Source organism: Cardiocondyla obscurior, linkage group LG01 (assembly GCF_019399895.1).
Source record: "Cardiocondyla obscurior isolate alpha-2009 linkage group LG01, Cobs3.1, whole genome shotgun sequence".
Taxonomy (NCBI): Eukaryota; Metazoa; Arthropoda; class Insecta; order Hymenoptera; family Formicidae; genus Cardiocondyla; species Cardiocondyla obscurior.
In genome coordinates, this window is record NC_091864.1 from 2,588,427 (window position 1) to 2,614,176 (window position 25,750).

General features: G+C 36.9%; 5 protein-coding genes across 7 annotated transcripts; 2 read left to right on the plus strand and 3 right to left on the minus strand.

Moving 5' to 3' along the window:
• Positions 1 to 4,924: 4,924 nt before the first annotated feature.
• Positions 4,925 to 11,012, minus strand: Pli (E3 ubiquitin-protein ligase pellino). Of its 2 annotated transcripts, XM_070664065.1 has the most exons (8): positions 10,244 to 11,012; positions 7,995 to 8,183; positions 6,641 to 6,823; positions 6,327 to 6,558; positions 6,038 to 6,244; positions 5,665 to 5,952; positions 5,248 to 5,579; positions 4,925 to 5,128 (listed from the first exon to the last, which is right to left on the minus strand). In XM_070664065.1, exons 2-8 carry the CDS (start codon positions 8,027 to 8,029, stop codon positions 5,002 to 5,004), a joined length of 1,404 nt encoding a protein of 467 aa, XP_070520166.1. In that variant the 5' UTR covers positions 8,030 to 8,183; positions 10,244 to 11,012; the 3' UTR covers positions 4,925 to 5,001. The 2 variants fall into 2 exon arrangements, with proteins under 2 accessions (XP_070520166.1, XP_070520251.1); XM_070664150.1 differs by lacking the exon at positions 7,995 to 8,183 and having other exon boundaries at positions 10,244 to 11,010.
• A 222-nt stretch (positions 11,013 to 11,234) lies between these two features.
• Cbp80 (nuclear cap-binding protein subunit 1) lies at positions 11,235 to 15,520 on the plus strand. Its single transcript, XM_070660505.1, has 11 exons — positions 11,235 to 11,592; positions 11,926 to 12,394; positions 12,467 to 12,961; positions 13,034 to 13,205; positions 13,287 to 13,492; positions 13,591 to 13,694; positions 13,835 to 14,070; positions 14,144 to 14,322; positions 14,433 to 14,688; positions 14,839 to 14,952; positions 15,268 to 15,520. Exons 1-11 carry the CDS (start codon positions 11,553 to 11,555, stop codon positions 15,379 to 15,381), a joined length of 2,385 nt encoding a protein of 794 aa, XP_070516606.1. The 5' UTR covers positions 11,235 to 11,552; the 3' UTR covers positions 15,382 to 15,520.
• A 31-nt stretch (positions 15,521 to 15,551) lies between these two features.
• On the plus strand, positions 15,552 to 16,946 carry Ntmt (N-terminal methyltransferase). The gene is made up of 4 exons (XM_070666536.1): positions 15,552 to 16,028; positions 16,166 to 16,352; positions 16,417 to 16,525; positions 16,599 to 16,946. Exons 1-4 carry the CDS (start codon positions 15,858 to 15,860, stop codon positions 16,825 to 16,827), a joined length of 696 nt encoding a protein of 231 aa, XP_070522637.1. The 5' UTR covers positions 15,552 to 15,857; the 3' UTR covers positions 16,828 to 16,946.
• Positions 16,947 to 17,052: 106 nt separating this feature from the next.
• On the minus strand, positions 17,053 to 19,155 carry LOC139107695 (heparin sulfate O-sulfotransferase). Of its 2 annotated transcripts, XM_070665586.1 has the most exons (8): positions 19,012 to 19,155; positions 18,650 to 18,949; positions 18,326 to 18,558; positions 18,157 to 18,242; positions 17,929 to 18,067; positions 17,749 to 17,846; positions 17,468 to 17,625; positions 17,053 to 17,331 (listed from the first exon to the last, which is right to left on the minus strand). In XM_070665586.1, the coding sequence occupies exons 2-8, from the start codon at positions 18,762 to 18,764 to the stop codon at positions 17,120 to 17,122; spliced, it is 1,041 nt and encodes a 346-aa protein (XP_070521687.1). In that variant the 5' UTR covers positions 18,765 to 18,949; positions 19,012 to 19,155; the 3' UTR covers positions 17,053 to 17,119. The 2 variants fall into 2 exon arrangements, with proteins under 2 accessions (XP_070521687.1, XP_070521637.1); XM_070665536.1 differs by having other exon boundaries at positions 18,650 to 19,115.
• Positions 19,156 to 19,518: 363 nt separating this feature from the next.
• On the minus strand, positions 19,519 to 25,344 carry LOC139108486 (glutamate receptor ionotropic, delta-2). Its single transcript, XM_070666881.1, has 9 exons — positions 24,785 to 25,344; positions 24,437 to 24,621; positions 22,875 to 23,062; positions 22,238 to 22,633; positions 21,858 to 22,028; positions 21,095 to 21,321; positions 20,735 to 20,937; positions 20,377 to 20,642; positions 19,519 to 20,299 (listed from the first exon to the last, which is right to left on the minus strand). Exons 1-9 carry the CDS (start codon positions 24,975 to 24,977, stop codon positions 19,684 to 19,686), a joined length of 2,445 nt encoding a protein of 814 aa, XP_070522982.1. The 5' UTR covers positions 24,978 to 25,344; the 3' UTR covers positions 19,519 to 19,683.
• Positions 25,345 to 25,750: the final 406 nt, after the last annotated feature.

Consider the following 25,750-nt stretch of genomic DNA (forward strand, 5'->3'; position numbering starts at 1 on the left):
TAGTTGGTCTCCCGGCCGAGTAAGGAACAAGGGAGAGGGGGAAAATATCGCTCGAGCCTACGCCGCGCGCTAACAAAGTCGCCGATGTTTATGTTTTGGTCGCTCCGGAGTTTAACGCGTTACAAAAGATTTTTAGAAATATCACGCTGAACATACATATTGAATATTGATTTTTAAAAAGCTTGTGACTATAGTAAACTTAGTGGGTACGTATTTTATTCGTGGGATTTTATGCGACTGAAATAAATCTTTGATGCGACAGCATTCTATAGAATGCTCAATTATTATAAAAAAGACCTAAAATATTATAATAAAATTAATATTACTTTTCGATTAATATATTATTTTTGATCAAACTTGTTCTCGTAGCGCGGACGTAGTTAAAAGATATATACTGTTTAAAATACATTTTTTATATGTAATTAAAATAATACTCTCTTTGAGGTTGATCCACCGAAGTAGGTTGTCTTTTAGAGAGCTTCTCCAAGTCCTTCTTCTCTCAATCTATCCTCTTGTAATGTCGGGCCGTGTCTTTCAAGTTCCTCGCACAAGATTTTCACCCTGACAGAAGAAAAATATTCTATTTAACGCGACGAAATCATACCAAGGGAAAATATATTTTTATAATAAAAAATCAAGCCATCGACATGTAATTATAAACATAATTTGAGAAATAAAAATTAATTACATAATTATATTATTGTCCCGAGGATGCGCTTCGTGTTACAGATAATCTCCGTGAAAATCGGTGATTGCAGAGGGTTATTTGCATCGGGCCACGTCTTCGTTTATCCATCGTAGTTATCCTTCGAAACTCCGCGACGATGCTCCTAGGCTGCCGGCCAGTGAAGATCAGAAAATGTGCGGCAGTGCGAGAGTGGTGTGTGCCGCTCGCTCGCTGTTCTCTCGGTGTCTCCATCGGCCGCGCAAATGTTACAGCGTTATGAAAAACTACATGTAATTATTTTTAGAAGCTTCGCAAGGTGCTCGACTAACTGCGAACGAATATTCAAACGACGCCGCAACAACGAGCGAGTCACGTACGCCTGTGCGCTGATCTCTATCTTTCTCGAGCGCTACACTCTTAACGCGTAAAAATATACTACGCATAACGATTATTATACTAAATATTATAAATTTAATACTTTAAAACCAAGCAGCCGGTGGATGTGCCACGATACTCATCGATTGCGACTTGCTTCGATCATTTTCCCGTGTTGAACGAACCAGCCATTTACTTTCATTACCTACTAGCTGCGTTTCTTTCTGCCGGCAGTGCGTCCAGGGAAAATGCCGGATGGTAGCACTGAAAAGTAATGGCAGCCTCACTCAACCGGGAGCGCGCGTAAGTCGAACGTCTATAAATGCGAATTATGTTCGATCTCGGCTTAATGCGAACGAAAGGCGAGGTCAAAAGCAAGCCGAGCTTCAAGTTCATCCGCACGATAAAAATATATTTTACTCAATTATTCGACGAGCGGGCAAGAGACGCGGAGAGAACTTATTATAAATGATATATAAAGGAAATTAAAGTTACCCGTGGAGACGCCAAAGGTGCTCCACGTAGACGTGATCTCTCACGGAGGTGAGAAGTCGTCGCGACTGATTGCTTTCTCTACGAAATACGATCAATTGTCCGTACGCCCGGGAGCTCTTGTTTTGCGTCCGACGTACTTGAATCCCCACGGCTGAGTGAGCACGTACGCGCTGAGCTCCGTACGCTGCGCGCTTCCCCACCCCTCCGACCCCTAACCTTCCCATCCCTACTCTACCTCCCGTCTCTACCGACTTTATCTAGTTAAATATATTTAACGCTATAGAATTTGATGCATCAGAAAGCCCTGCTGACTTAAATATTACATTGAATATTACCTCTAAAGCACAGAGTGTACTACGAAGTCTACGAATTTGCATAACCTCATGCACACGCCGTATTCGACGTCTCAGTGAGTCCGCTGATTTAATGTTCCTTCGACAGAGATAAAATTCATATAATATATAAATAGTTAACGCGGATTAATGAATAAAATACAATGAATCTGATAGTCAACCGTAGGCGCGAGCAATTATATGTACGGTACATCACGTAAAATTATCAAAAGAAATTCGTAGAATACACCCGCTTCGCAAATGCATGTATTTAGAGATTAGAAACGACGAGACGCTGCGATGCAATAATAAACGTGCGTATATAAGCTAGAACGCGAAAAAGAAAAAAGAAACAGACTTATATAAATGTATATTATTTGTATATCAAAAAGAGAATTATGTGTGATGGTCAATCTGACTTGTGGCATGATTTGCTATGGGTATACTCGGTGTTTTCTTTTGCGTTATTTAGCTCACGCTTATAATTTGCATACGTTTATTCGCAAAAGCACGTAAGGAAGAAGAGAAGAAGGAGAGTGCGGCGTACCTGTTTTTATAATATTCTTTTCGACGAATGTTTCAGTTTGGAAGCAATTAAGGGACGCGGAGGACGGGCCGCCGTTTCTTTGCCCGAAATGCGGTCGTACTTATTCGCACAAGTGCAACCTGACGAGGCACTTGCGCCTCGAATGTGGTGTCGGGCCAAGATATCAGTGCGGGAATTGCAAAAAGCGATTCAAGCATCGTCACCATCTGCGGGACCACCAGAGGATCCATCTCTACGCTGCTACGAATCGCGGAATCGAGACGTCACCTTTTTAACTAAAAATCCCTCGCGTCTCCATCCCTTCATTGCGATTTTCTTCTTTATATTTGTTCGGCCGTGCGTTATGTTTGTCGAATTATTTATCCGCCAGTTGGCCGAAGACAATGTAATCTGTGATCCTTTGAGTACCGAAAAGTACTGAAAGCAATTATTTATGTATCGTACTTCTGTGCTGTAAGCTTAGGGTAACTCCGGTACGTATACGCTATACCAAAGAAAATTTAATACTTAAGTATTATTTATTTATTATATTTATAACAAATTAATTAACGTTATAACGAATAAGTTATCTTTACTCCTTTTATTTCTTCGAACTAATGCGGCATAAATAAGGAGTTACCCTGTCTAATAGAATAATGAAACTTTTGAGTTTTTGATATATAATTTTGTTGACCGTAATATGTTTGGTATATTTAAAAAGATTTTTATATAAACGAGCTACAGAAGAATTTTGAAACGTTATATTTAAATATTTTGTTGTAAAACGTGAGAGACGTTAAGTTAATGTAAATGAAAAGGAGCCTAATGTCTTGAATTCGTACCTAAACTCCATTACGAGTTTCACCAATGTTGATCTATTAAAAATATAATTACACAACCGATTCGAGATATACCGCGGATAACAAAAATCAATATTGTAAAGGAAAGAACGCCATTAAGAATACTTCACGGCATATATACTTACCTATAATAAATATCGCTACTAGAATTGCTTGTTTAGACTAGAACCAGAAACACGACTTTTTAAAAATCAACAGATGTTAATGAGATATAGCTTTGAGATTATTGTATTTTCGATGTTTGTGATGCGTGTAATTGTCGTGCCAATGGAAGACGGTAGTAATTTATAGTGGGTTTTATATGATGTCGTGCAGTATCCAAGTGTTTGCAGATAATTATCATGTAACAGCCACACTTATGTACAAGTGTCTGATACAACCACAAGTTGTATCTGTAAATTAAAATATTTACTGAATGTACATAAAAAAGAAATGGCCATAATTAAATCCGTCTCAATTATTGTGAGGAAAACTTCGCACAATAATTAAACATGGATATTGCAAAAATAATATTATTAAAGAAACAAAATTCATGGAAACGAAATATTTTATCGGTTTCATTTTTAATGCTGATAAACGTACTATAAAATTGTTGTAAACAAATTTATTGTAAAAGTATCATTTTAACTGAATTATTTTATTAAACAGCTTTTTATATTACATTTTATTTATTTTTTATATGAAAGGCAGCATCTATTCGTTTGGACTTTGTTAACAAAGAACGTATTGTAAAAGGAATAACAATTGTATTTTTCCATGAGCTTTGTACTTTAATGTTTCAGATTAATCAATGCAGAAAGTACATTTATATTAGAAAACGATTGAAAATACCTCTTGATCGTGCCAAATGTATACTCTAGTTTTTATGTTCGAGATTTCGAATATTATAGTTTTTCATAAAATAAGTGAAGTACGCGACATACACTTATATGTGTAACATGTTTATAATAATCTTAAGATCTTATCTAGTTTTTAATTAGATGTTGGATGATATCGGTCAGATATTGTCGGATGCTTCGTGTAACTGTATAATGGCCAACGTACCTTGAAATTTAATTTATTTAAACAAGAAATCAGAAAACTTTAATTAAAACTGTCGAAATTTAATATTATGAAATGGACGAAAGTATGTACGAAATAAATTTACTTTTTATGAACAATGAACTGTACAAATCTATCAATCGTTTTCTTAACATTTCCTAGTCGATTGGGATTAAATGTCTTCTGGCTCATTCAGGTTGGTGGACATCTGGATATTTTTAATATACTCGTATATAAATTTCACTCTTTTTTTTCCTGAAATTTGTACAATAATATCAGTACTATCAATTTCCTCTTTTTCTATTTAATTTAAATGAATAATAATTAAATAACAGTAAATGTAAAGTAAAAAAAAGGCGCGTTACATACATATATTTGCATATTCAACGTTAAACATACGATACAGTTGCTAGTGTATTTCCTGTTCGGATCGTAGATTCAATTTTTTTTTCACCAGTACCACACCACTTGGGGGAATGTCGCGTTATGGTAGCAATAAAAAAACTTGACGAATGCTTCTAATTGATTTCCGTAAAGTCCTTGTAATAACGTAAAGATAAGTAATTATTTTAAAAAACATTTTTCTAATTTTCCTAAATCTTTTGGTATTGTAATAAAACAATAGCTCTTTCAATTTTAAGTTTAATCATTCTTACATTTCTTAAGAAGTTATTAATTTCTACATGATTCCATTATTTTATACCTTCAATCTACATTATCCTGAAAAATTAGTTTTACATATCCTGGCGTTCCTTCGAGCGGTACCGCGCAGAAGGGACAGATCGCGATATAGCCGTTCGTGCCATGTGGAATGGCTACTTTTTCCCAATATCTGCAACAAAAGAAACAGCAAATGAGTGATATAAATATGTATGTACAAAAAAAAACATATTTAAAGTATATAATTCGTTTAAAAATATAAAAAAATAGCAATTAATACGTGTTACTAACTTGACAGTTTTTTCTGTAGCCATATGCCCACAGGGACTAAATGCGTAAGTGGGCGGTCCGCAGTCTACGTAAAAGGCAGGCTCTATTCCCATAGACAATTTAACTACCGCCCCTGCGACAAGGCACATGGGACATCTTCTTGTAACCTTATCTTTTTCCTGGCCCCAATCATGATGCCCTTGTACATGACCGCATTTAAGGTAAACATATGGCTGTTGCTGCGTTGAATCCGAAGCTGCTTTCCGTGGTATGACCAATGTATTCAAACCCACAGGGCACTGCGGCCTACCGGCGTTTATAGCGTCAACTAATTCCTCTAGATCCTGTTTAGTCTGCAAAAATTGAACGTGCAATTAATTAATGTAAACTTTGCAAAACAATTTTATAAAGCTTTCTTTAAGAAATACTGTAAATTACCGGAGACTTTGCAAGGCCTTCGGCTGATCGCCAGAGCAAAGTAGCGCCGCAAAGATCAATAAGAGTACCATCTTGCAAAATGTTGCTCTCATCCTCGACAACGTTGCCCTTTTGCTGAGCGCTTCTACTTTCTCTGAGCGAGAAAACTCCTCCACCTACGCTAACTTCCCGCCAAAAACCACACTGAGCCTCACCACCGCAAAACTGGCCACGTGGATGCATTATTAACACTCCATTCGTCGTAAGTCCATCAATCTCACGATTCTCTTGCCATTTAGTTGCCTTTTCCTGTAAAAAATATTTTTATAAAATTTTATTTTTTTTATTAGATGCAATAAATAACGCAATCAATCACAAATTTCGCGAATCTCACCCCTAAAAAAATATTTCTCGAGCTGTCGAAACCCGCGGCGTAGATCCTGGCGATTCTGGGGTCCGATCGATCTGCCAGGATTCGACACGCGAACCTACTGATGGTGCTTTGAGCGACACGTCCTTCGTTAGCAGGCCCACCGTCGCCGCCGCCTGCACATGTGTCCATCACTACGAAGTCGATAGGCGACTCTGACGAACGGCCAATCTACAAAGACACGTAATTTAATTAATTAATTAATTAATTGAGAATAACTCTGTATTCACAAGATAAAGTATTTCGGGCTTACTTGAAACATATCTGTTTTTTCATCTTCTGTGTATTCGACAATAACAGCCTGCGTTCTGGAGAGTGTATACGAAATCGAGTGCTGTTTCGTGTTGAGGATGGCTTGCGAACTATGAGGCGTTTTAACGATGTAGTGCTTGCTACGTTTAACGCCATTTGGCACGGGTCTTTTGTATAATACAAATTTACTTCTCCTTCTTCCCCTATCGCCAGGTGGAAGGTAACCATTGTATCTGTAAAAATGACAATAATGATTTGTTAGTCGTTAATCTTCTGCTTTCTTTAGATCTGTTTTATACCGCTGAAAATTCTTACCCAAGTATAACTAGTTCACCGTATTTCACTAATTGTTTGGGCTTTTCATGATGATAACTGTGAGATCGGTGTGGATTACCATGTGAATGGCTGTGACTGTGTATATTGCGTGGACTGTGAGGTGCACCGACTGTCTCACCTTCTTCCACGAGCAATGGGCTCTCGCTACTACCGCCGTCGGATCTAATGTAAAACACACCGTACAATAAACTGTTCGTATCATAAATATAAGGTGATTCTCTACTATCATTAAACGATTTTCTAATTTTTTTTATTTAATAAATATCTCGGCTTAACTTGCCGAGATATTTATTAGAATCTCTTCTATTCAAGTAATTACCAATTTTTATTTTTCTTCCTTTTATTTTTCTAAAATTCTTCGAATTTTTATACATGAAAAAAAAATGATAGTAGTGATACATCACCCTGTAATATAACTATTAAGATATATTTGTTAATTTTGTGTATAAAAACAATTAATTTAACCAAGAACCAATTACATAATGGCGTTATAAATTTAATTAAGCCCATAAAGCAGCGAGAACTTTCGTCTTATTAAAAATTCTTTTTGCAGGAAAGATAAATAAATGTTCATAGAGATAATGCAGTCATAATAGCCCTAAGTTAGGAGATCGTCAGAGTAAAATGGAGGATGAATAACCATACAGTATATATGTTGCGTTAAAATTGTACAAATTATATTATTTATTCCCTGTCTCCCTGATTGATTTTGCGCTATTGTAGCTACCACCAAGGAAAAGAAGTCTTCGTTGGAGAATAAACCAGGATTAATATGTTAATGACTATGGAAACGTCGAACAGAAGGATGTCTGCAACTGGAAATACTTTCTGAACCCAAAAGCAAAAAGATATGAGATATGTAAGACTGTACAGCGAGGCTTCAGTGTTTTTGAGTACTTATGCCGAGCGAAATGACTTAATATTGTTAATATATTCGCAGTAAGACCAGCTAAAACGTCAAATAAACGAATCCGGCACGCTTTCTCTCGTATCTTGCATCGTTTAGAGATAGCAGCAAGGCGTTTGTTGATTTTACGAGTAAAGGAAGCGCATTATGACGATACATCACCTTGTCGCGTATCTGTACAGTGCCAATCTGTCTTGTTTACTTTACTCTCTACAAGGTAATTCTTTACAAGTGCGTTTATTTTCGCACAAACGTGTGACGGCGCGCTTCGTGTTTTTTTTTTCTTTTTCTTTTTTTTTTTTCGTACGAACGGTGCGTTTCTATAAGAAAATTCAAATCGTAATCTGAACACAAAGCCGTGATAGAGAAGAATAGATCTTTCTTGTGGCTTACATTACGTAATATGTAAACCGTAGGCTTACTTACCGCGAAGGGTATGGAATGCGTTTAGTTACTGGCATCCTCCTTTCAGTGGGATTTATAGACTATTACTTCCACATGGTACTTAAAAGGGTACTTGGTAAGGACGGGCAGTCTTAAGGGTCTTCACGCGGTTGCAGACATATCTGAGCGATTGCATTTGCACACGGCAAGCTGCGAATTGGTAATTATGATCTGCAATGAAAAACATTCAATATAAAGATCATAATTAATCGAGGGTATCTCTTTTCTATTCTGTTCGCCAGGTGTGTTGCCGGTTTACAATTATGTTTTTTTGCGTAATATAAAGTTTTTCCATATCCGTGAAAGCGCGCGTGCGCCTAAACCGTCCGTCGTTGCCTCGCAACTGCTATTGTTAACAAAAGTGGTCCTTTGTTTCAATTCTCTCACGCGACAACACCACCACTTTTACAGATAACGTAATAGATACGATACGGCGAGCAGATACAGTCTGAAAATTAATTAACTTCGGTGCTTTTAAAGAAAGGGAAAAAGAAAAAAAAAAGAAAGAAATGTCTCGGTCGGACGTTCTAAACGTAATCGGACCTCTTATGCAAAATTGTAGCTTTACAGAATCATCCTCAAGTTTTCTCTACAGACTCCTACACACAAATGGGCCATTACGACTGCTGTTCGCAACAACTTAATCGCTAAATGCAAATACATCTGCACTTAGAACAGAGTTTCGGTAATAAATTGTGAAATAAAGAGTGTCAAGCTTCTCACACATAGCACATACAACTAGCATGCTGGAAACACATAGGAAAGCCCATTTGGAAATTTTCTTTCAAGCACATTGATCGTACACGTAAGATAACGAAGGGGGTGAGAGGGGGGGGTGGGTGGAGTGGGAGGGAATTACACAGAACATCGACTTCTTTGCAACGATTAATTCTCGACAGCCTTTGGCAGCAGGACGGTTAGCTCTAATTAGTTTACGAAAGTAGCGATTTCACGAAAGTTCTCCATTTTTTCATGCGTAGCTCCGTCCCGCGATAAGTTTTAACCGAGAGCCTGTCCGGCGAGCGTAGTCATGCCGCCGAAGTAACTTTCGGTTTCAACAATAGCGGGACAATTAGCGTCCGCGTGCGAGTCATTACGACGAGCGAGTGTCAGCAGATATTCAAATTACAATCAAAATACGCTTATCGCGTGTAGGATAAACACCCGTCTTTCGCAACCACTTGGACAGTGCCGTACTGAGTTACGTCGCCGATGACCTAAAAAGATTCACTTCTCCGTCCGTTGTGCTCGGCGCAATCAAGAGTAAAAGCGGCCGTCGTCAACGAGCACCCGACGAGACTTCCCGGCATTTCTTTTCATTGAGGGATGACGCGCGGTTCGGAATTTAGGCTCTCGCGCGGCGGAAAAGCCGCAAAACTCCCCGAGCGCATTTATCACGGATGAAATCTGCCGGAATTACGGCGGTTTGCCTGACAATAGGTATTTCCATTTAGCGCGACACAAGCATCGGTTTCTGTCTCGCTTCCTCTTTTTTTTTTTCTTTTTTTTTCAACGTTCAATGAACGGACGGAGTGACGCCCATGGCGCTGAATGAAATTTCGCGCCTTCCGAAATGGAGCGAGCTACAAGTTACGTACTTTCGCGGATGAGGAGAGAAGCGGAGGTCGCGAGGAGGAAAAAAAAAAAAAAGAAAAGAAAAGAAAAGAGAAAAAGAGGCGTGCGACGAGCGTGACCGAAGAGGACGGCTTTCAAAATATTTGGGCGAGCTCGCGGAACCTTTCACGTCGATTCTCCGTGACGACGATCGCGCGGACAAAAGGCAGGATGAACGAGGCGGAATCGGTGCACGCGGGGGCGAGGGGAGCGGTAGAACGATCCCATGCAGCGAGGCCGATATCGCCGCGCCAATCTCGCGTCTCCGAGATAACGCCGCCGCGAGATTCCTCGCCGCGTGTATTTGGTAAATAACGCGGGACATGCATCGGCGTAAGAGTGTGCGCGTATTTGTGGCATGCGCGACGCAGTATCGGGCCGCAAACAGGGAAAATCGTGCATTGCAGTACGTCGATCGGCGTGACACGATTTGTCTCTCGTGCAGTGTTATCGACCGCGCGCGGGGAGGAGGGCACCCCCTCCCTTCGCCCGTCTCCGTCTCGCTCGCTAACTCGCTCTCATTCTCTCTTTCTTTCTCTCTCTTTCTCTTTCATTCTCTTTCTCATTCATTCTCACGATTTCGGGAAGGCTGCGAGGATAAATAACAAATAATTTACCGTATCACCATCGTGGCACACTCGGCATTCGAGAGACGACGTTCCGCTGCGACTTTCCAGCGACGAGAAACGACGACCAAGGAGACGATTGAGAGCGACTCCAGTCGATCTCCGGATCCTTCCACCCTCTGTTTTCCTCTCTCGAGAAGTCCCGACGTCGAGCAGCGACGATAAGCGATAGATGCGTCTGAAGTGAGGCGCGCTTAACCCCGCTCACTCTTCCACCGTCGTAACGTCACGATCCGTCGTGTTGAGCGACGACGACGACGACGTGGGCGATCCTCGGGCAGCGCGGCGGCCCATGATCGCGCGTGCTAGGCGAGTGTCATATCGATCACCAGCAGCCGAATTCCGCCTCCGCGACGTCTTGCCTCCGCGCTACTCCGTCTCCCGCTTCTCCGCGGACGTCGTTACGCACTTCTGCCACCCCCCTTTTCTTGCCCCCTGCAAACGCACGTTTTATTTTTCACGTCGCTGCAACGAGACAACGCGACGGGGAGCGGAGAGCCGCGACACACGCACCCACGCACGCACGCGGAGCACAAACAACACTGCGCGACGAACGACACACGCAGGCACACGTACACACGACCTACGACGCAAGATCGGCGAGCGCCCGAGCAGCAACAGTCGCGGAAACGAAACCGATGTCTCGTGGACGGAACTGCCGAGACGTGTCGCACGACGACGCGACGGGGGGTGACGAATACGAGAAAATCAGTTCACCGCGATCATCGGAGCTCGTCCGTTCCGTCCGTGTCCGACGCGAGAGACGCCATGTTCCTGCAGTTGGCCAGACGGACTACGCTGACGCGAGATTGGCTGAGCTGCTCCCAACACATGCGCATGATCACGTCGGTCACCAGCCGAGTACAAATGAATTTAATTAAATGCCGATACGATTCCGGTAATTACATTACGGTGCTTTAATAAAGTGTTGAATTAGCGATTTAAATAACAAATTTTTTCGCGAATAGACTACAATACGATTTTAATTAGACGGCACGTAGCGTTCGACATCCAATCAGGAAGTTTTTTAGCGACTTTGATCGTTGAACGTAGAAATTTTCACTTGTGGAAGGTGGCTTTCCTGCTAGACGCGATCCAAATCGTGCGTGCGTCTTTTGCACTCGTCACCTTATTGCTTCTCGATTCTCGTTTCGGCGTTTCAACGGGGTTAGAATTCGATGCACATTTCGCGTAAAACTTTGCAATTACGCGGTCCACGATTTCAAAAGAGTTACGACGATTGTGAGAGTGACGATTGCGATTACCAGACTCTCAAAAGCCATTGGCTATTTTGCCAACCATGAGTCGTAGAAGGGTACACGAAGAAGATGAAGGCTATGGTAAGCAATCTTTAAACTTATCACCGCCCTCCTGATTCTACGATTCACTGATTCGGATTACGTATAAAGTTCACACTGAAAGTCACATTAATATGCACATTTTAAATATATATGTATATAATTATTATTTTTATTTTTATTTTTTTTTATTTGAAACTCTGCTTAATAAATTTCATATTAATTATTTTAATTTAAAATAATTTTATATTAATTATTTAATTTAAAATAATTTTATATTAATTTTTTAATTTAAAATAATTTTATATTAATTATTTAATTTAAAATAAAATTTAAATAACGTTTTCTGAATTACATATTTTATTTCGTTTTTAGATCGAGTGTATAAGAAACGCAGGAGAGGATCAGAGAATCAAGAGATTGAAGATCGTCTTGAATCTCTCATTCTTCGTGTTGGAGAAAAATCTACATCATCTTTGGAAAGCAATTTAGAAGGTTTGGCCTCTGTATTAGAGGCAGACCTAGGCTTATTTCGTAGCAAAATTCTTCGGATTTTAACAGACTGTGCTATTAAGATGCCAGAGAAATGCACAATTTATACCACCCTTGTTGGATTACTAAATGCAAAGAACTTTAATTTTGGCGGAGAATTTGTTGATTATATGGTGAAAAATTTCAAAGATTCTTTAAAAGCATGCAAATGGGATGTAGCTAGATATTCTCTTAGATTTTTAGCTGACTTGGTAAACTGCCATGTTTTATCATGTGGATCATTAATGCAATTATTTGACAATATGCTTGATGCTGCAAATGAGGATGGTGTACCTCAAGTGAGACGTGATTGGTATGTTAAAAATTTTTATCTACTTATTAATATCTCTTCCATAAACTATATAAAAAAATTTGTAATTTATAGGTATGTTTATGCCGTTTTATCGACACTGCCATGGGTTGGCAGAGAATTATACGAAAAAAAGGAACAAGAATTAGACCATCTAATGATTACAATAGAGATATTTTTAAACAAACGAAATAAAAAACATCAACCAGCATTGAGAGTGTGGTCAAGCGATACACCTCATCCACAGGAAGAATATTTAGATTGCTTGTGGGCACAAGTGCGTAAATTAAGACAAGATAATTGGGCCGAGAAACATATTCCACGGCCATATCTTGCATTTGATTCAATTCTGTGTGAAGCATTGCAACATAATTTGCCACCTTTGATACCACCTCCACATCATGAATCTTATTCGTACCCATTACCCACCGTTGTCTTTCGTATGTTTGATTACACCGATTGTCCTGCTGAAGGGCCACTATTACCAGGAAGTCATGCTATTGAAAGATTCCTTATAGAAGAGCATTTACGACAGATTATTAATAATTATTACGTTGAAAGAAAGGATTGGTAATATATATATTGCTAAAACCGTTATTATTCCCAAATCATATAATAATTTTATCTATTTTTATTTTATAGCGCTGCACAACTACTGAACTTTCCATTTAAAGCCAAAATTCCTTTAGATTATTGTATAGTTGAAGTGATATTTGGTGAATTATTTAGATTACCAAGCCCAAAACACTTAGAAATTTGTTATGGATCAATTTTGATAGAACTCTGCAAATTGCAACCTTCAACTATGCCACAGGTTATAAACGATATAAATAATACACCTTAAAATTTAATATCTATTGAAATACGATAAAAATAATATATGAATTAATTTTAGGTACTTGCACAGGCCACAGAGATTTTATTTCGTCGTATAGACAGTATGGCGGCTACTGCTTTCGATCGTTTTGTTTGGTGGTTTGCATACCATTTAAGTAATTTCCAATTCCGTTGGTCGTGGGAAGATTGGGATTCTTGTTTGCAACGTGATTCAGAACATCCAAGACCAAAATTTATACGAGAAGTTTTACTTAAGGCTTTAAGGTTTGTAGTCGGCTTATTTTTTAAATTTTATGTATACTTAAATATATTTATTTTAATAAAATAAGTATTAAAAAATAAAAATAAATTTACAATTTTAGATTGTCATATTATCAAAGGATTCGGGATATGATGCCAGACTCTTATGTAGACCTAATTCCAGCAGTTCCTGAACCTGTCTACAAATATTCATCCGAAGGAGCTAGTAAGTATAAACATTTTTCGACCATTCTAATTATAACTGTTTTTTTTTTTCGATTTTATCTCATTAATTATGAATTAAAATACTATTTTTAAGTTTTAAGTAATTTATAACATAATAATTTATTAATTTGTTAATTTTAGGTTCACTTCCTGGTACTGCTGCAGCACACGAATTGGTGGTTTCTATAAGGCGTAAATGTACGCCAGAAGAAGTATTAAATGTATTAAATACATTGCCTGGTCCTAGAGAAAACGAAGAGACAAATAATTATAATCCATTAAAAATAGACGTCTTTGTACAAACTTTACTAAATCTCGGCTCGAAAAGTTTCAGTCACAGTTTTGCCGCTATAGTAAAGTTTCATTACGTTTTCAAGGTAAATTATTATTGCTGTATAATTCAAATGCATGTGCGCGTCTGTTTTTTATGTAAATAGTTCGTATTTACAGGTGCTCGCTGAAACTGAAGAAGCTCAGATATGTATATTAAGAAATATGTATGCATTATGGAAGAATCATTACCAAATGATGGTGGTACTAACTGACAAATTTTTAAAGACTGGTATTATCGAATGTAGTGCTATTGCTAACTGGATATTTTCCAAAGAGATGACATCAGAATTTACAAAGTTTGTCTCGTTGCTATATTTCGATAAAATAATTATTTATTAATTTTATTTACTTCGAAATATAACCACAATTTCAGGAGAATTGCAATATAAGAAACTTTTGTTTCCAGATTATATATTTGGGAAATATTACATTTAACAATACGCAAAATGAATAAACACGTGACAAAATTGAGTACGGAATTGACGGAAGCGAGGGAGAAACTGAGGAGAGCAGAAAGTAGATCAGGTTCTTCTTCGGACGAGGAAGATGCTAATAAAGAAAGGAATAGAGAGAGACCATCGGAGGATGTAGTAGAACGAATGGAGGAAAAGTTGGAAGCTGCGCAAGCAGATCAGAAAAATTTATTCCTTATTATATTTCAGGTATAAAATATAGCTCGTATTAAACCTAAATTTCTCCTTAAATTAAAAAAGAAAAATTTTTTATCTTATATATATTTTTTTAATCTTTTGAAGAGATAAAACTTTTGTTCAGTATTAATATAATATATTAATAAATTTCTTTTTTTTTAGCGTTTTATAATGATTTTATCGGAACATTTAGTGCGCTGTGATACGGATGGAATTGACTATAACACACACTGGTATAAATGGACTGTGGGAAGATTGCAACAAGTTTTTTTATCTGTAAGTTATAAATCGATTACTATTTACAGAAACTATTAATGTACACCGAAGGGCAGATTTTCTGCGGTGACAGCGGCTAACGAACGTAATCCTAGGCTGCAGAGGCAGGGAATGAGAGAACGGGTAAAAATCGGTCTTCGGCAAACCGGCCGGCGCGGTACATACATGCGTGCACATGTGAAACTCGACGCACATGACTCTAAAGTCACGTTCGCCAGCTGCTGTCGGCGCAGCAAACGCCACATCTGCTTTCCAGCGTACATACATGAGATTTGTTTTATCATAATAAAAAAAAAAATTAATTTTACATTGCAGCATCAAGAGCAAGTACAAAAATATTCTTCAACTCTGGAAACTTTACTTTTCACTCCAGACCTGGATCCTCATATTCTGGACGTGTTTCATCAATTTGTTTCTTTACAAGCATGAAATAAAAGATATAAATAATATATTTATGTCAAAATACATTTATAAACTACTAAGATATGTTCCATCAAAGTATATTTAAGTTAATAAGCTAAATTAGGTTCTAAAAAAAAAAAAAAAATACATTTTTGGAGTTTTTATTTACGTCATCTCTCATTTGATTACACTATCCTAATAATCTATCAATTCCTGAAAGTACCATTTTTTTAAATACTTTTCAGAACTTCACAATTCTAAAAAAATTAATATCATTGAATCGTGTTGATGTATCGCATTCGGAATTGAGTTACAAATCAATATGTTTTTCTTTTCAAGTATACCGATATCTTTTACTATCTTTTTGTCATTGAACGGATCGAGTCGCGTTTATACTGTTTATGGGAAGAACGTTAAAAATCTTTGGAAAAAGTCGTAGACTACATAGAGTGCTTAGCGTGCGAGCGTTTTTACGATAATCATAGCAAATCGTAACGTGCAAGATGCAAGAGCCGCGGCATGTTGCGATCATGTGTCAGGGTGAATTTTATTCCGAAGCCGCGAAATATTGGGACCGCATCCCGCCCACGGTGGACGGGATGCTAGGAGGCTTTGGATTTATCTCTAAAACTGATATCAAGGGCTCAATATTCTTTCTAAAGTCTCTTTTCGAGGTATACTTCGTGATCTAACCTATCAATCTATCAACACATGTCTTAAATCTATTTTTATTTGCATGTTCAATAAAAATAAAATATAATGTGTAACTTTTATGACAAAATGTGTATAAAAAATATTTCTTTTGTTTTAGTTAGAAAATCCACCTTCGAAATTGTTTGCCTTAGATTGTGGTGCTGGTATTGGTAGAATTACGAAAAATCTATTATTAAAATTTTTTAAGCACGTAGACCTCGTTGAACAAAATCCAAAGTTTCTAGAGGTAGCAAAGATTTCGTTGGAAAACTGTTCGTCAAGAATCGGCCAGTATTATCCTATAGGTAATTATGTTTATTAGATTTGGCGTGTGTAAAAAATTCGTTTCTAATATTATAATCTTTTAAGGATTGCAAAATTTTTGCCCTACTACAAGTAAGTACGATCTTATATGGTGTCAATGGGTATTGGGACATTTAAAGGACGACGACCTAATAGAATTTTTCAGAAACTGCTCGTAAGATTTATTTTTTTATTTTATCCTAGACAAAGCACGACGCTGTTCCTCGTATTGTAATTTAAATTTACAGATTGGGCTTGAAAGATAACGGTGTACTAGTCGTGAAAGAAAATATTACAACTTCAAATAATATAGAAATCGACAAAGAAGACTCGTCTATGACGAGGCCATTAATAAACTTGCGATCTTTATTTGAAAAGGCAGATCTCATTTGCATTAAAGAGCAACAGCAGACTAAATTCCCACGTGGTTTATATCCAGTCTATATGTTTGCTCTTAGACCGAAACGAAATCAGTGAACTAACAATGCGCAATACTAATCACATTTAATTATCGTTCCTTGAGATTTAAATTATTTCATTTTATTTATATTTTTTAGTTTTTGTAATAGTTTTTTTTTTTTTCTTTAAGACGAAGGACGTTGAGAAAAATTTCTGGCATTACACTCTTTATATACATATATAAAACAAAATATTAACTCTATAAATTCATTTTATATAAAAATTATTTTGCTCATAATTACAATAAATACAGATTTTGCAATCGATTGTTGCGGTAATCAACGAGTAAAATTCAATGTAAAAAATTAGTTTACTTTGGCCGTATTTTTTCATACATAAAACGTTGATTCGCATCTTGAGGGGAAGCATTTATGAGTCTCCTTTTCACAGCATGAAAATGCTCTAAAGCAAAATTATAGAATTCATTTTCCATCTTCCACACAACTGATTTCTGGATTTTATCTATCGTTTCAGGTAATGGGTTGAGTTTTTGCGTCGTTTGTCTTAAGTGTGATTTGTTATCTAAAATCAAAGAAAATATTGACATTCTCATATTGTTTTAACTGTGATACTATAATAAAGGAAACATATGGCAAGGGATTACGTATCCTTAAAAAAAAAATGATGTCGTTTATTTTTTATTTTTCCAAATACTTACTATGCAAAAAGACATTATACGCTCCTTTAAAGTATCGTGGTAATACACTCTCTAATACCTCTACAAATTCATTTAACTCTTCCGTCACTCCAACTAGAAAGTAATGTTTTTGAAGGTTCCGTTTTGCTTCTTCTAATGCCCAGCTGTTACCAACTTCCCTATAAAAGCATTATCGCAATAACAAGCTGATGATAATTTATGATATTTAATTAATCGATATTAAATTTATGTATTAAATAAATGACTGTTGTATTTAAAATTACATTATAAAGAGATATTACCAACAAGCTGGATCATGGCCACATAAAAATGGAATTTGTAGCCACATGTTATTTGGATCACAGTCAGGTTGACCAATATTTATACACTCGTCAAATGTCTAAAAAAAAAAGTTTATCAGATAAATTTGTTCTTTATATATGCATATATACTTATATATATTCTTAAATAATTGCACAAACCTTTGTGTCTCCATGTTTCCTTCTTATGATATGAGGTCTAAAATTATCTCCATATCTTAAGAAGTAATAATAAGATATAAATCTGTCTAAAGGTTTCCTCAGTAAATTTATGTACAAAGGCATACGTTTCGTACCAAATCTAAAAATATAAAAATAAAAATCAAATAAACAATTGTTCAGTAAATGTTTCTTATCTTCTTGTAAAGATTTAAATCTCATTGTACTTACTTTCCAAAATTTAAAAACGCCATGTGTCCATGGTAAAATGCTGGTTTTATACTATTCCAATTTGATATGTTATTTGCAAATTGAACCTGTACAGAATATTTCTGTTAGTAACAATCTATGAAAATTATATATTTAAATATTGATGAAACATTTTATTTTTGCAACACACCTGATTAGCGAAAGTAAGAGTGTGCATGTTATTAGTCACGTTAATGTGAAGCACATGATACTTGTTCTGCTTGCACAGGTCATAAACTAATCCCGTGAAACTGGTAGACGCTGTTTTCGGCACTCTGTTGTATATCATAACGATGTCCTCCAGATCATCCTCGCTACCTCCTCGCGTCTCCAGACGTCCATCATCGTTCCTATTGTCAATTCGCTCCTGTACAACAATTTTATCTAAAAGAATTAATAAATAAATTATAATACTCTTGGATTTACCAAATAAATTAAGACCATGTTTAAGGTTATAACAAGAAAAAAAACATACGGAGGGATCGGTAACTCTCCTCGAGAGTGTTCAATCGTAGTCGCAGGTAGAGTATCACGAACACGAGGATCAGGATCAGTACCCATTGCGCGAACGGCAAGTTCCTCAGTATCATCTTATATTGCCGCTCGAACCATACCTGTCACTTGCGTCGGCCGCCGTGTCCAAAGCCGAGCCGGGTGAGTTCGAAACGTGCACCAGACGTTTATGCGAGGAATCCTCCTTTCTTACTTATAAAACGTTCGCCGGCGTTTACGCCCTTACATCCATTACATCCGGCGAACTTAGCGCACCGTGCCACTGCAAAGTGAATGATTTATTGGTTATAAAATCATATGTGAAAATCTGGCTTGCGCTCATACCCTCGAAACACTTATTTATGACTGGTATTTCTATACCATCGAGGGTTAAGATCGAATCAGAGTTAGGTTGGCGCGTTATCAATTTAATTAATTCTTTTTTGATTTTGCTTTATTTTATTTTATTAAAAAATTTCTGATTTATCGTTTAGTTATACTACTAGAATCTCTGATCATCTGACCATGTACGATGGCGGCTGACTCGTACTACTAATTGCGGAAAGCGACGGCTACGGACTTTATCGGAATTAACCAAGCGGCGTTCCCGCCAATTTCGTAGCGGCCATTCTAAAAGGGGCGTAGCCGTGGAATAGCACTTCGTACTGTCACGAACTTACTCCTACGCTCCGATTATTCCCGAGCGGATTACGAATACTTGGCGCCGCGAAACCCCGAAATTGACGAACTTATCATTCTGCTTATTTTAAATTAAAAAATTATTTCTCGGCCATTTATATAAGCGCATGATTAAATTACCGTTTTCATTTAATTTTAATTAAGAATTAAACATTATTTATTCAACTGTTGATATATTTTTTAATAATACTAAGCATTACAAAGCGCGCGCGCATTACAGTAATTACATCGTCAATTATTGATTAATTATTTGCCTGGCTCTGTCTATGACTATATTTGAGTGACTTAACAAAAGTTTCGACACGGCGGAATAGCGTTTTAATCGCGAAACGGAAAGAAACGTATGTTATCCGCATTCGAAGTCGGCGGAATCCTTTCGGTCGATTTCACTTTGTCCTTCTTGGGTACGCCCGAGAAAGAAGACCAGGACGCTCTCTTGGGACCCGTCGATCTCCGCCTCACCTGCAAACGCGGCTCCAAAACGGACCCTTTCGGTTTCTCCGGGGGAACGTCGGGTTCCTGAAAACCGACGAGCGTCTGTACTTGACGGGCATGATTCTGCAGCATGGTCAGATAAGCGGGATCGTAGTCGCATAATTTCCCGGTCGGAGCGGCTGCCTGCAGATGCGGCTGGCGGGCATTGAGACGTTCCCGACCATCGTGATTGTGATGGAAGTGGAGATGCGATATTATATTATGCCGGCGTATGCCGCGCACGACCGTTTCCCGCATCTGCTTACGCTTGTTCCATATTCTTTCAAAGATGCCGAGGGAAATTGCGATGACCATGCCGGCCACCAAGAGAAAGAAGGCCGAATAAACGTCGGCGAGTCTCGCGCTGTTAAACGCCGCCGACGATGCGCACCGCGGCATCGTCGGCAGCATCCGTTCTTGTATCTTGTCCAGAACCCCACGTTCGTATATCCGCAATATGCTGCAAAAATAGAATAAAGGAACGCACGTTCTGCGTTACACGGACGTGTCGCGTAAATTTTGATAATATTCACATACTTGAGATTTATGATCTTTCTATACGGGCAACTCTTCGCCATGGGAAGAGCGACGATCGTGAGCGTTTGCGGAAGCAGCAGCTCTTTTAAGATGCATCGTTCCTGGATGAAAGTAGTTCGGAGGGCTCTTCGTGCTAAAGTCGCACTTACGAAGAATCCATATCGTCCTTTAACAGCTTTCATGAGGCCAGTCCTCGTCTCCAGTCGGGACTCGCGATTATGAAATGCTTTTATGTACAACTGACGGAGATTGCTGTCGTTCGCGTTCTGATCATGAAATATTTAATTAAAAAAAAAAAAAAATAATAATATACTTATGTATAGAATTAATGGCGGTATAATAATAGTATAGATAGTACTCTTATGTACGTGTCATCGGCGGCACTGTATCCCAGCTTGAAGTTATTAAAAAGAAGATCGGTAATCGATTTGATTCCAGTGGCCTGTACTGATAATATGGACGTGATAAAGCCAGCATAGGCGTTGTACATCACGAGGGAAAATATTAAACTGAATAACAAGAGCGTTTTTCCAGACGGGCTTCGAGGTGTCCAGGGAGATCCTGAAAATTTCCATCGTTCGACCACCGGCCGATTTTACGTATATATAATTACGTATTCAAATAGATTAGGAAACCCCGAGAAAAAAAGAAAAAAAAAAAACGGAAAATACGGACATTATTGTGATAACGTTTTATCATGAAAGAAAAAAAGATGAACCTTGCATGCACATGATACTCAAGCACCAAAGTGCTGACTCTCCGATACCGACGTGTTTTTCATCCTTATCGTGCAACAATGTTTTTGCGGCGTAAATGACTGTTGCCATTGCAATTAACATAATTAGATACGTTCCTGCGACGCACCCAAGTAACCGATTGTCAAACGGTTGAAGAAATATATCTCTCATCGTGCCAGTCTCCAGTGGATGGTAATAAATATTTCTCCTGCGTAAAATATCATTTTATAACGATCGTGTAGCTGGAAAATCATCAAATATGTATAAGTCTTATTAATACAGCTATAAACTATAATATCGTTATATAATTTTTAAGCATTCTAATTTTCGGCTAAACAAGTGAACTACTCGTTTCTCATTTAATAAACATTTAAACGAAAAATCGTAGATATCGGTTTTAAAATGTCGATCCTCCTAAATCTTTTCATTTGCATTATTTTAAATTGTGCTTAACGTTTGCATAAGTTATCAGATAACGTGTATATTTTGCCGAGTCTCCTTTCGTCCTTGTTTCATAATCTATGTTAATATCAATTTAATAATACGACTTATACGGAATGTATAATTGATAAATTAATACTTTTTTCGTAATAAATCAGCGGAATATATTTGCAAGAAGTGACGGAAATTAATATAAAAGTATATGATAATATAAATATGTAAAGTTACACAATAAAGTTTACGTTGACCATCCGTTTATTATGCTTAACTTCTTCGACTTTACTTTAAAAAATTTTTACCGACATGTAACGTATCAAGGGATGACTAAACGTCATTTCCGCCCAACGTTCCTCGTCATTTGCCGTAATATATCCCAAGCCGATGTCGACCGTGCCGGTGACGACATCGCCGAGAAGATGACTCCATATTTTATTAGTCAGCGTGCCGAGCTTTTCGTGCGGCACGAGCTCGATGCTGTAAAACAAAATTTAAGACGCAAATAACAAGCCGACAAAAGATAATAATTTTTTAAATATTTATAAAATTCAAATCTTAACATGAATTATATTAATTTTTCAGGATTATGCTGTTGTGAAACTTTTCTGAATCTACTTCTTCTAAAGACGCCATTAAAAAAAATTGTTAAAAGCCAAAAGTTAATTTACTTTTAGTGGCTCTTTTACCTCGCGTTCACGCTATTAGTGACTATAGTAGCAAAGTCCAAAAGCGGGGTGATATCATTAGCGGTGGCTTCCGATTCGGCGACATCCGTTTGCCCGTCGTTGGTCCCGTTTAACACCCCGAATACTATGGGAAGGCCATTGAAATCACTCCTGAGCTTCACGTTCATCGGCGGCTTGAGGGTGTGAGATTCCGGATTCCAGAAGCCGAGATATCGGACTATTAAACTGGCATTGTCGGAATGGCGTATTTTGTAGGTGTGCACCAAGTAAAACGACACGGTGCGATTCTCTTCAGTGGCATAGCTTAAATTAATCGTCGCATTTTCAACATTGCGTCGCTCCGGCGGTCCTGTAAACTCGAAGCGGTCGCCGTATTGTCTTAGAAATCTACATATCCTACAGAAAAAGAAATATTCAAATTTAAATTGCCATTGTTAGTGTAATGCGATAATCTTATGAAAATAAAATAGCAAAAAAAAAACTATACAAAAGAATACATTTTAATACATTTCCGCTTCTCTCTTTTTTTTTTTTTTTCCTCGTTTTCGTTATCTTCATATCTTGATTTTATATTTCTACCTGTCTTTCTGTTATTTAATTTAAAGTGAAACGTTTTATTATTTTAATTGCAACTCACTTATCGCGATATTTTTGAGCGTATATCCAAGCCACGGCGTCATTCGTTAGCGGCGAGGTGGCCACAACCACGTCGCTATCGATGCCGATATTTAGATCCCGAAGAACGGTGTCTATGGTGGAATCGTTTCTTCTCGTGGTCACCATAAGCCAAGAGATGTAATAGTTAAACAGAAATTTCTGAGAGGCCTGTCAACACATTCGCTTTAATGATACGAGTGCGCAAGAATTACACATACGCATGCATAACGTTTTTAATAATAGCCGAGATATGAGAGTTTAAAAGAATTTGGATTTTATTATGATTGAATATTTAATTCGAAATAGCAAGATTAATTTACGCTTATCCCAATGGTACGATTATTAATTAAAAGTTAAATGCTTTTTTTTAACGAGTTACAATTACTATAATAGATAAAAATTTTTGTTGGAATCGCAATTAACTTTATGTTGGATGACAGAGCAAAAATGCAATCTACGTTATCGTTCTTTTGTGTATACGTCATTCCCGAAATCCACTGTGAGCGTCTGATAAATAGGAATTATTCCCATGAGACATTTTATTGTTAACGCAGCACGCAACATGTTCTTTCGTGATATTTAAAAGATAAAAATTAAATATGACTAATAAAACTATTCAACTATGCTTATGACATATAATCTACATTAATTCTTGGAATTAATTGCACGTTCGAACTGAATTTAAAGTAAATGATTCGTATTTTTTTTACTGCTTTTCAAGGCTGAAAATGTGTTAATATTTTTAATTAATAAAATAGTTATAAAGTTCAAAAGTTAATAAAGGTCAAAAGTTAATAAAAATTCAAACGATATTAATGAATTTGATGTGTACGTCACTTCAGCTATATAAAATACTGCGTTTTTGTTAGCATTAACTTAATACGTGACATTGGTTTTATCATGTGCTAATATTAAAATTTCGAGAGTATTGACATATGCATTTTATGTTTTACATTTGTAGATATAAAAACTTGTTTTTATCTATTAATACTTACATATATATTCTCTCAAAATGTTACTCTAGTAATTTTACTTTGTTATAAAGAATATATTAAAAGCGCAAAAGAGAAGACATATAATTTTACCAATAAAAAAAAACAAAAAAAAACACACACACACACATTTTATTGCGTTAATTTTTAAATAATACTTGTATAATTATTTGCCACAACAATATATAAATTTAATAAATGTTTAATCAAAATAAAAGTGTACGTAGTAAGACACACCATATCGGCGACGTGAGTAATTCGGCAGTATATTTAATATTAAAAAAAAATTAAATGTATTTATTCTAAATTAGCAAGTTGAACGATTTATAGACTCGTTACCTTCTTTTAGGTTTCTTTTAAAATGTAGTTCTTACGGTAATGATTTTGATAACAAGTGGTACATGCATAAATAATAAATAAATTTTTTCTGCAAGTAACGAAACTATCGCACTGTTTATGTACGGCTTAAAATAAAATAAAAAAATCTTAATTAAATGTCAATTTGCGACGTGCATTTTTTTTTAGACATAGATAAAAATTAATATAATACCAGTTGGACGATATTATCAGATGCAGTTAGATTTAGTCCGTCTAAGAGCACAATCGAGCCGACGCGGTGCGTTCGAATCGTAAGAGCATCCGGTATATTCGGATTCGTTGCTGATTGTAAAGACACGCTGATGCCCTTTTCACTGAAGCACTCGATCAACGGACGGGCATAATTAAGAGCGCAATCTGTATTTATTTTAAATTTGTTAGTGCACCTTTATTTTTTTTTTCGATATTAAACTAACGCGATCGCGCTTGCTAATAATAAATTTAATAAAAAAAATTTAGAAGGCTGTTCCTTTTTTTTAATATTTTTTTTTGGACTTGGTAATAAATTCAGAACGCTTACTAAACGAGTTGACGTTATCGAAGATCACCACTTGATCCCAAGATCGCCATTCTGCATATTCCAGTAACAATTGTAACGTCAAAGGCGATGTATAGACGCAAGGCTTAGCAACAACGTGAAACGTCATTAACATCACGAGTATCAAATTTACTTCTCCGGCACCAACTTTGACTACGCGCGTAATCGGCAACATTATTATAACTCTGAAAAGTCGATAGAATTACGATTATTTTACGAAGTCGAAAGATTGGAAATTTATTCTTTGTCAAAGGATCGGCTCTGATGGAAAAAAGAGCGATGATTCGTGGTACACTGTTAAACCTCAATGCATCGACTCGTCAAGACAATTTTTACTGAGTTGTACTGCTTATTAATTTACGACCGGTAACAAGCGATTTCAAGATGATGGGCATTATATATGCTATCGTGAAATACCGGGCTCTCTTGTTGAAGCTCGTCAAATCCTTAATTCATCATTCAAACGCCACGTTAGCACGAACATCGTCAATACAGTGAATCTTTGATGAAGAAGGGCAAAAAGTCTTAACGTCAATAGCTTTGATGGTAGAAATAAGCAGAAAAAAAAAATAACGACTTAAAAATTTAACTAAAATAAAATTGTATATACTACAATCAATTCATAATTAAAATTAGTCGAAGTTAAAATTACAATAGGGTTTAATAAACTTAAGTCAAAATATCAATTAATTTTGAACGCCTTTACTTTATGAGATTAAAGTTAGCACCTTCCTCTTTCAACTACACTTTAACAAATAATCTACTTGAAACTGAGCGATGCATAATTCGTGCCCTGACACTTTGACGACTGATCACATACTGGAAATTAATTTCTTTTAGCAAGCCATATCGATTAGTGTAGTCCTCGTAGATAACCATCAAAATAAACCCTCCCGTATCAAAATTAGTTTTTCGGATGATAGCCAAATACTTGCTATTAAGTGGTCT

Bases quoted from the DNA above. Each gene is read 5' to 3' on its own strand.
- Pli (XM_070664065.1), bottom strand. From the start codon at position 8,029: ATGCCAGTAACTAAACGCATTCCATACCCTTCGCG. The intron at 6,559-6,640 runs GTAAGAATTTTC...TCATTTTTACAG, and splicing joins GGTGAACTAGTTATACTTGG to ATACAATGGTTACCTTCCAC. The intron at 6,245-6,326 runs GTAAGCCCGAAA...GTGTCTTTGTAG, and splicing joins AAAAAACAGATATGTTTCAA to ATTGGCCGTTCGTCAGAGTC.
- Cbp80 (XM_070660505.1), top strand. From the start codon at position 11,553: ATGAGTCGTAGAAGGGTACACGAAGAAGATGAAGGCTATG. The intron at 12,962-13,033 runs GTAATATATATA...TTTATTTTATAG, and splicing joins TACGTTGAAAGAAAGGATTG to CGCTGCACAACTACTGAACT. The intron at 13,493-13,590 runs GTTTGTAGTCGG...TTACAATTTTAG, and splicing joins GTTTTACTTAAGGCTTTAAG to ATTGTCATATTATCAAAGGA.
- Ntmt (XM_070666536.1), top strand. From the start codon at position 15,858: ATGCAAGAGCCGCGGCATGTTGCGATCATGTGTCAGGGTGAATTTTAT. The intron at 16,353-16,416 runs GTAATTATGTTT...TAATCTTTTAAG, and splicing joins CGGCCAGTATTATCCTATAG to GATTGCAAAATTTTTGCCCT. The intron at 16,526-16,598 runs GTAAGATTTATT...TTAAATTTACAG, and splicing joins GAATTTTTCAGAAACTGCTC to ATTGGGCTTGAAAGATAACG.
- LOC139107695 (XM_070665586.1), bottom strand. From the start codon at position 18,764: ATGATACTGAGGAACTTGCCGTTCGCGCAATGGGTACTGATCCTGATC. The intron at 18,243-18,325 runs GTGTGTTGCAAA...TATTCTGTACAG, and splicing joins CTCTTACTTTCGCTAATCAG to GTTCAATTTGCAAATAACAT. The intron at 17,626-17,748 runs GTAATATCTCTT...ATGCTTTTATAG, and splicing joins GGCCATGATCCAGCTTGTTG to GGAAGTTGGTAACAGCTGGG.
- LOC139108486 (XM_070666881.1), bottom strand. From the start codon at position 24,977: ATGTTGCCGATTACGCGCGTAGTCAAAGTTGGTGCCGGAGAAGTAAAT. The intron at 22,029-22,237 runs GTAAAAGAGCCA...TTTGTTTTACAG, and splicing joins ACTAATAGCGTGAACGCGAG to CATCGAGCTCGTGCCGCACG. The intron at 20,300-20,376 runs GTATGTGAATAT...CTATTTTTGCAG, and splicing joins AGAAAGATCATAAATCTCAA to CATATTGCGGATATACGAAC.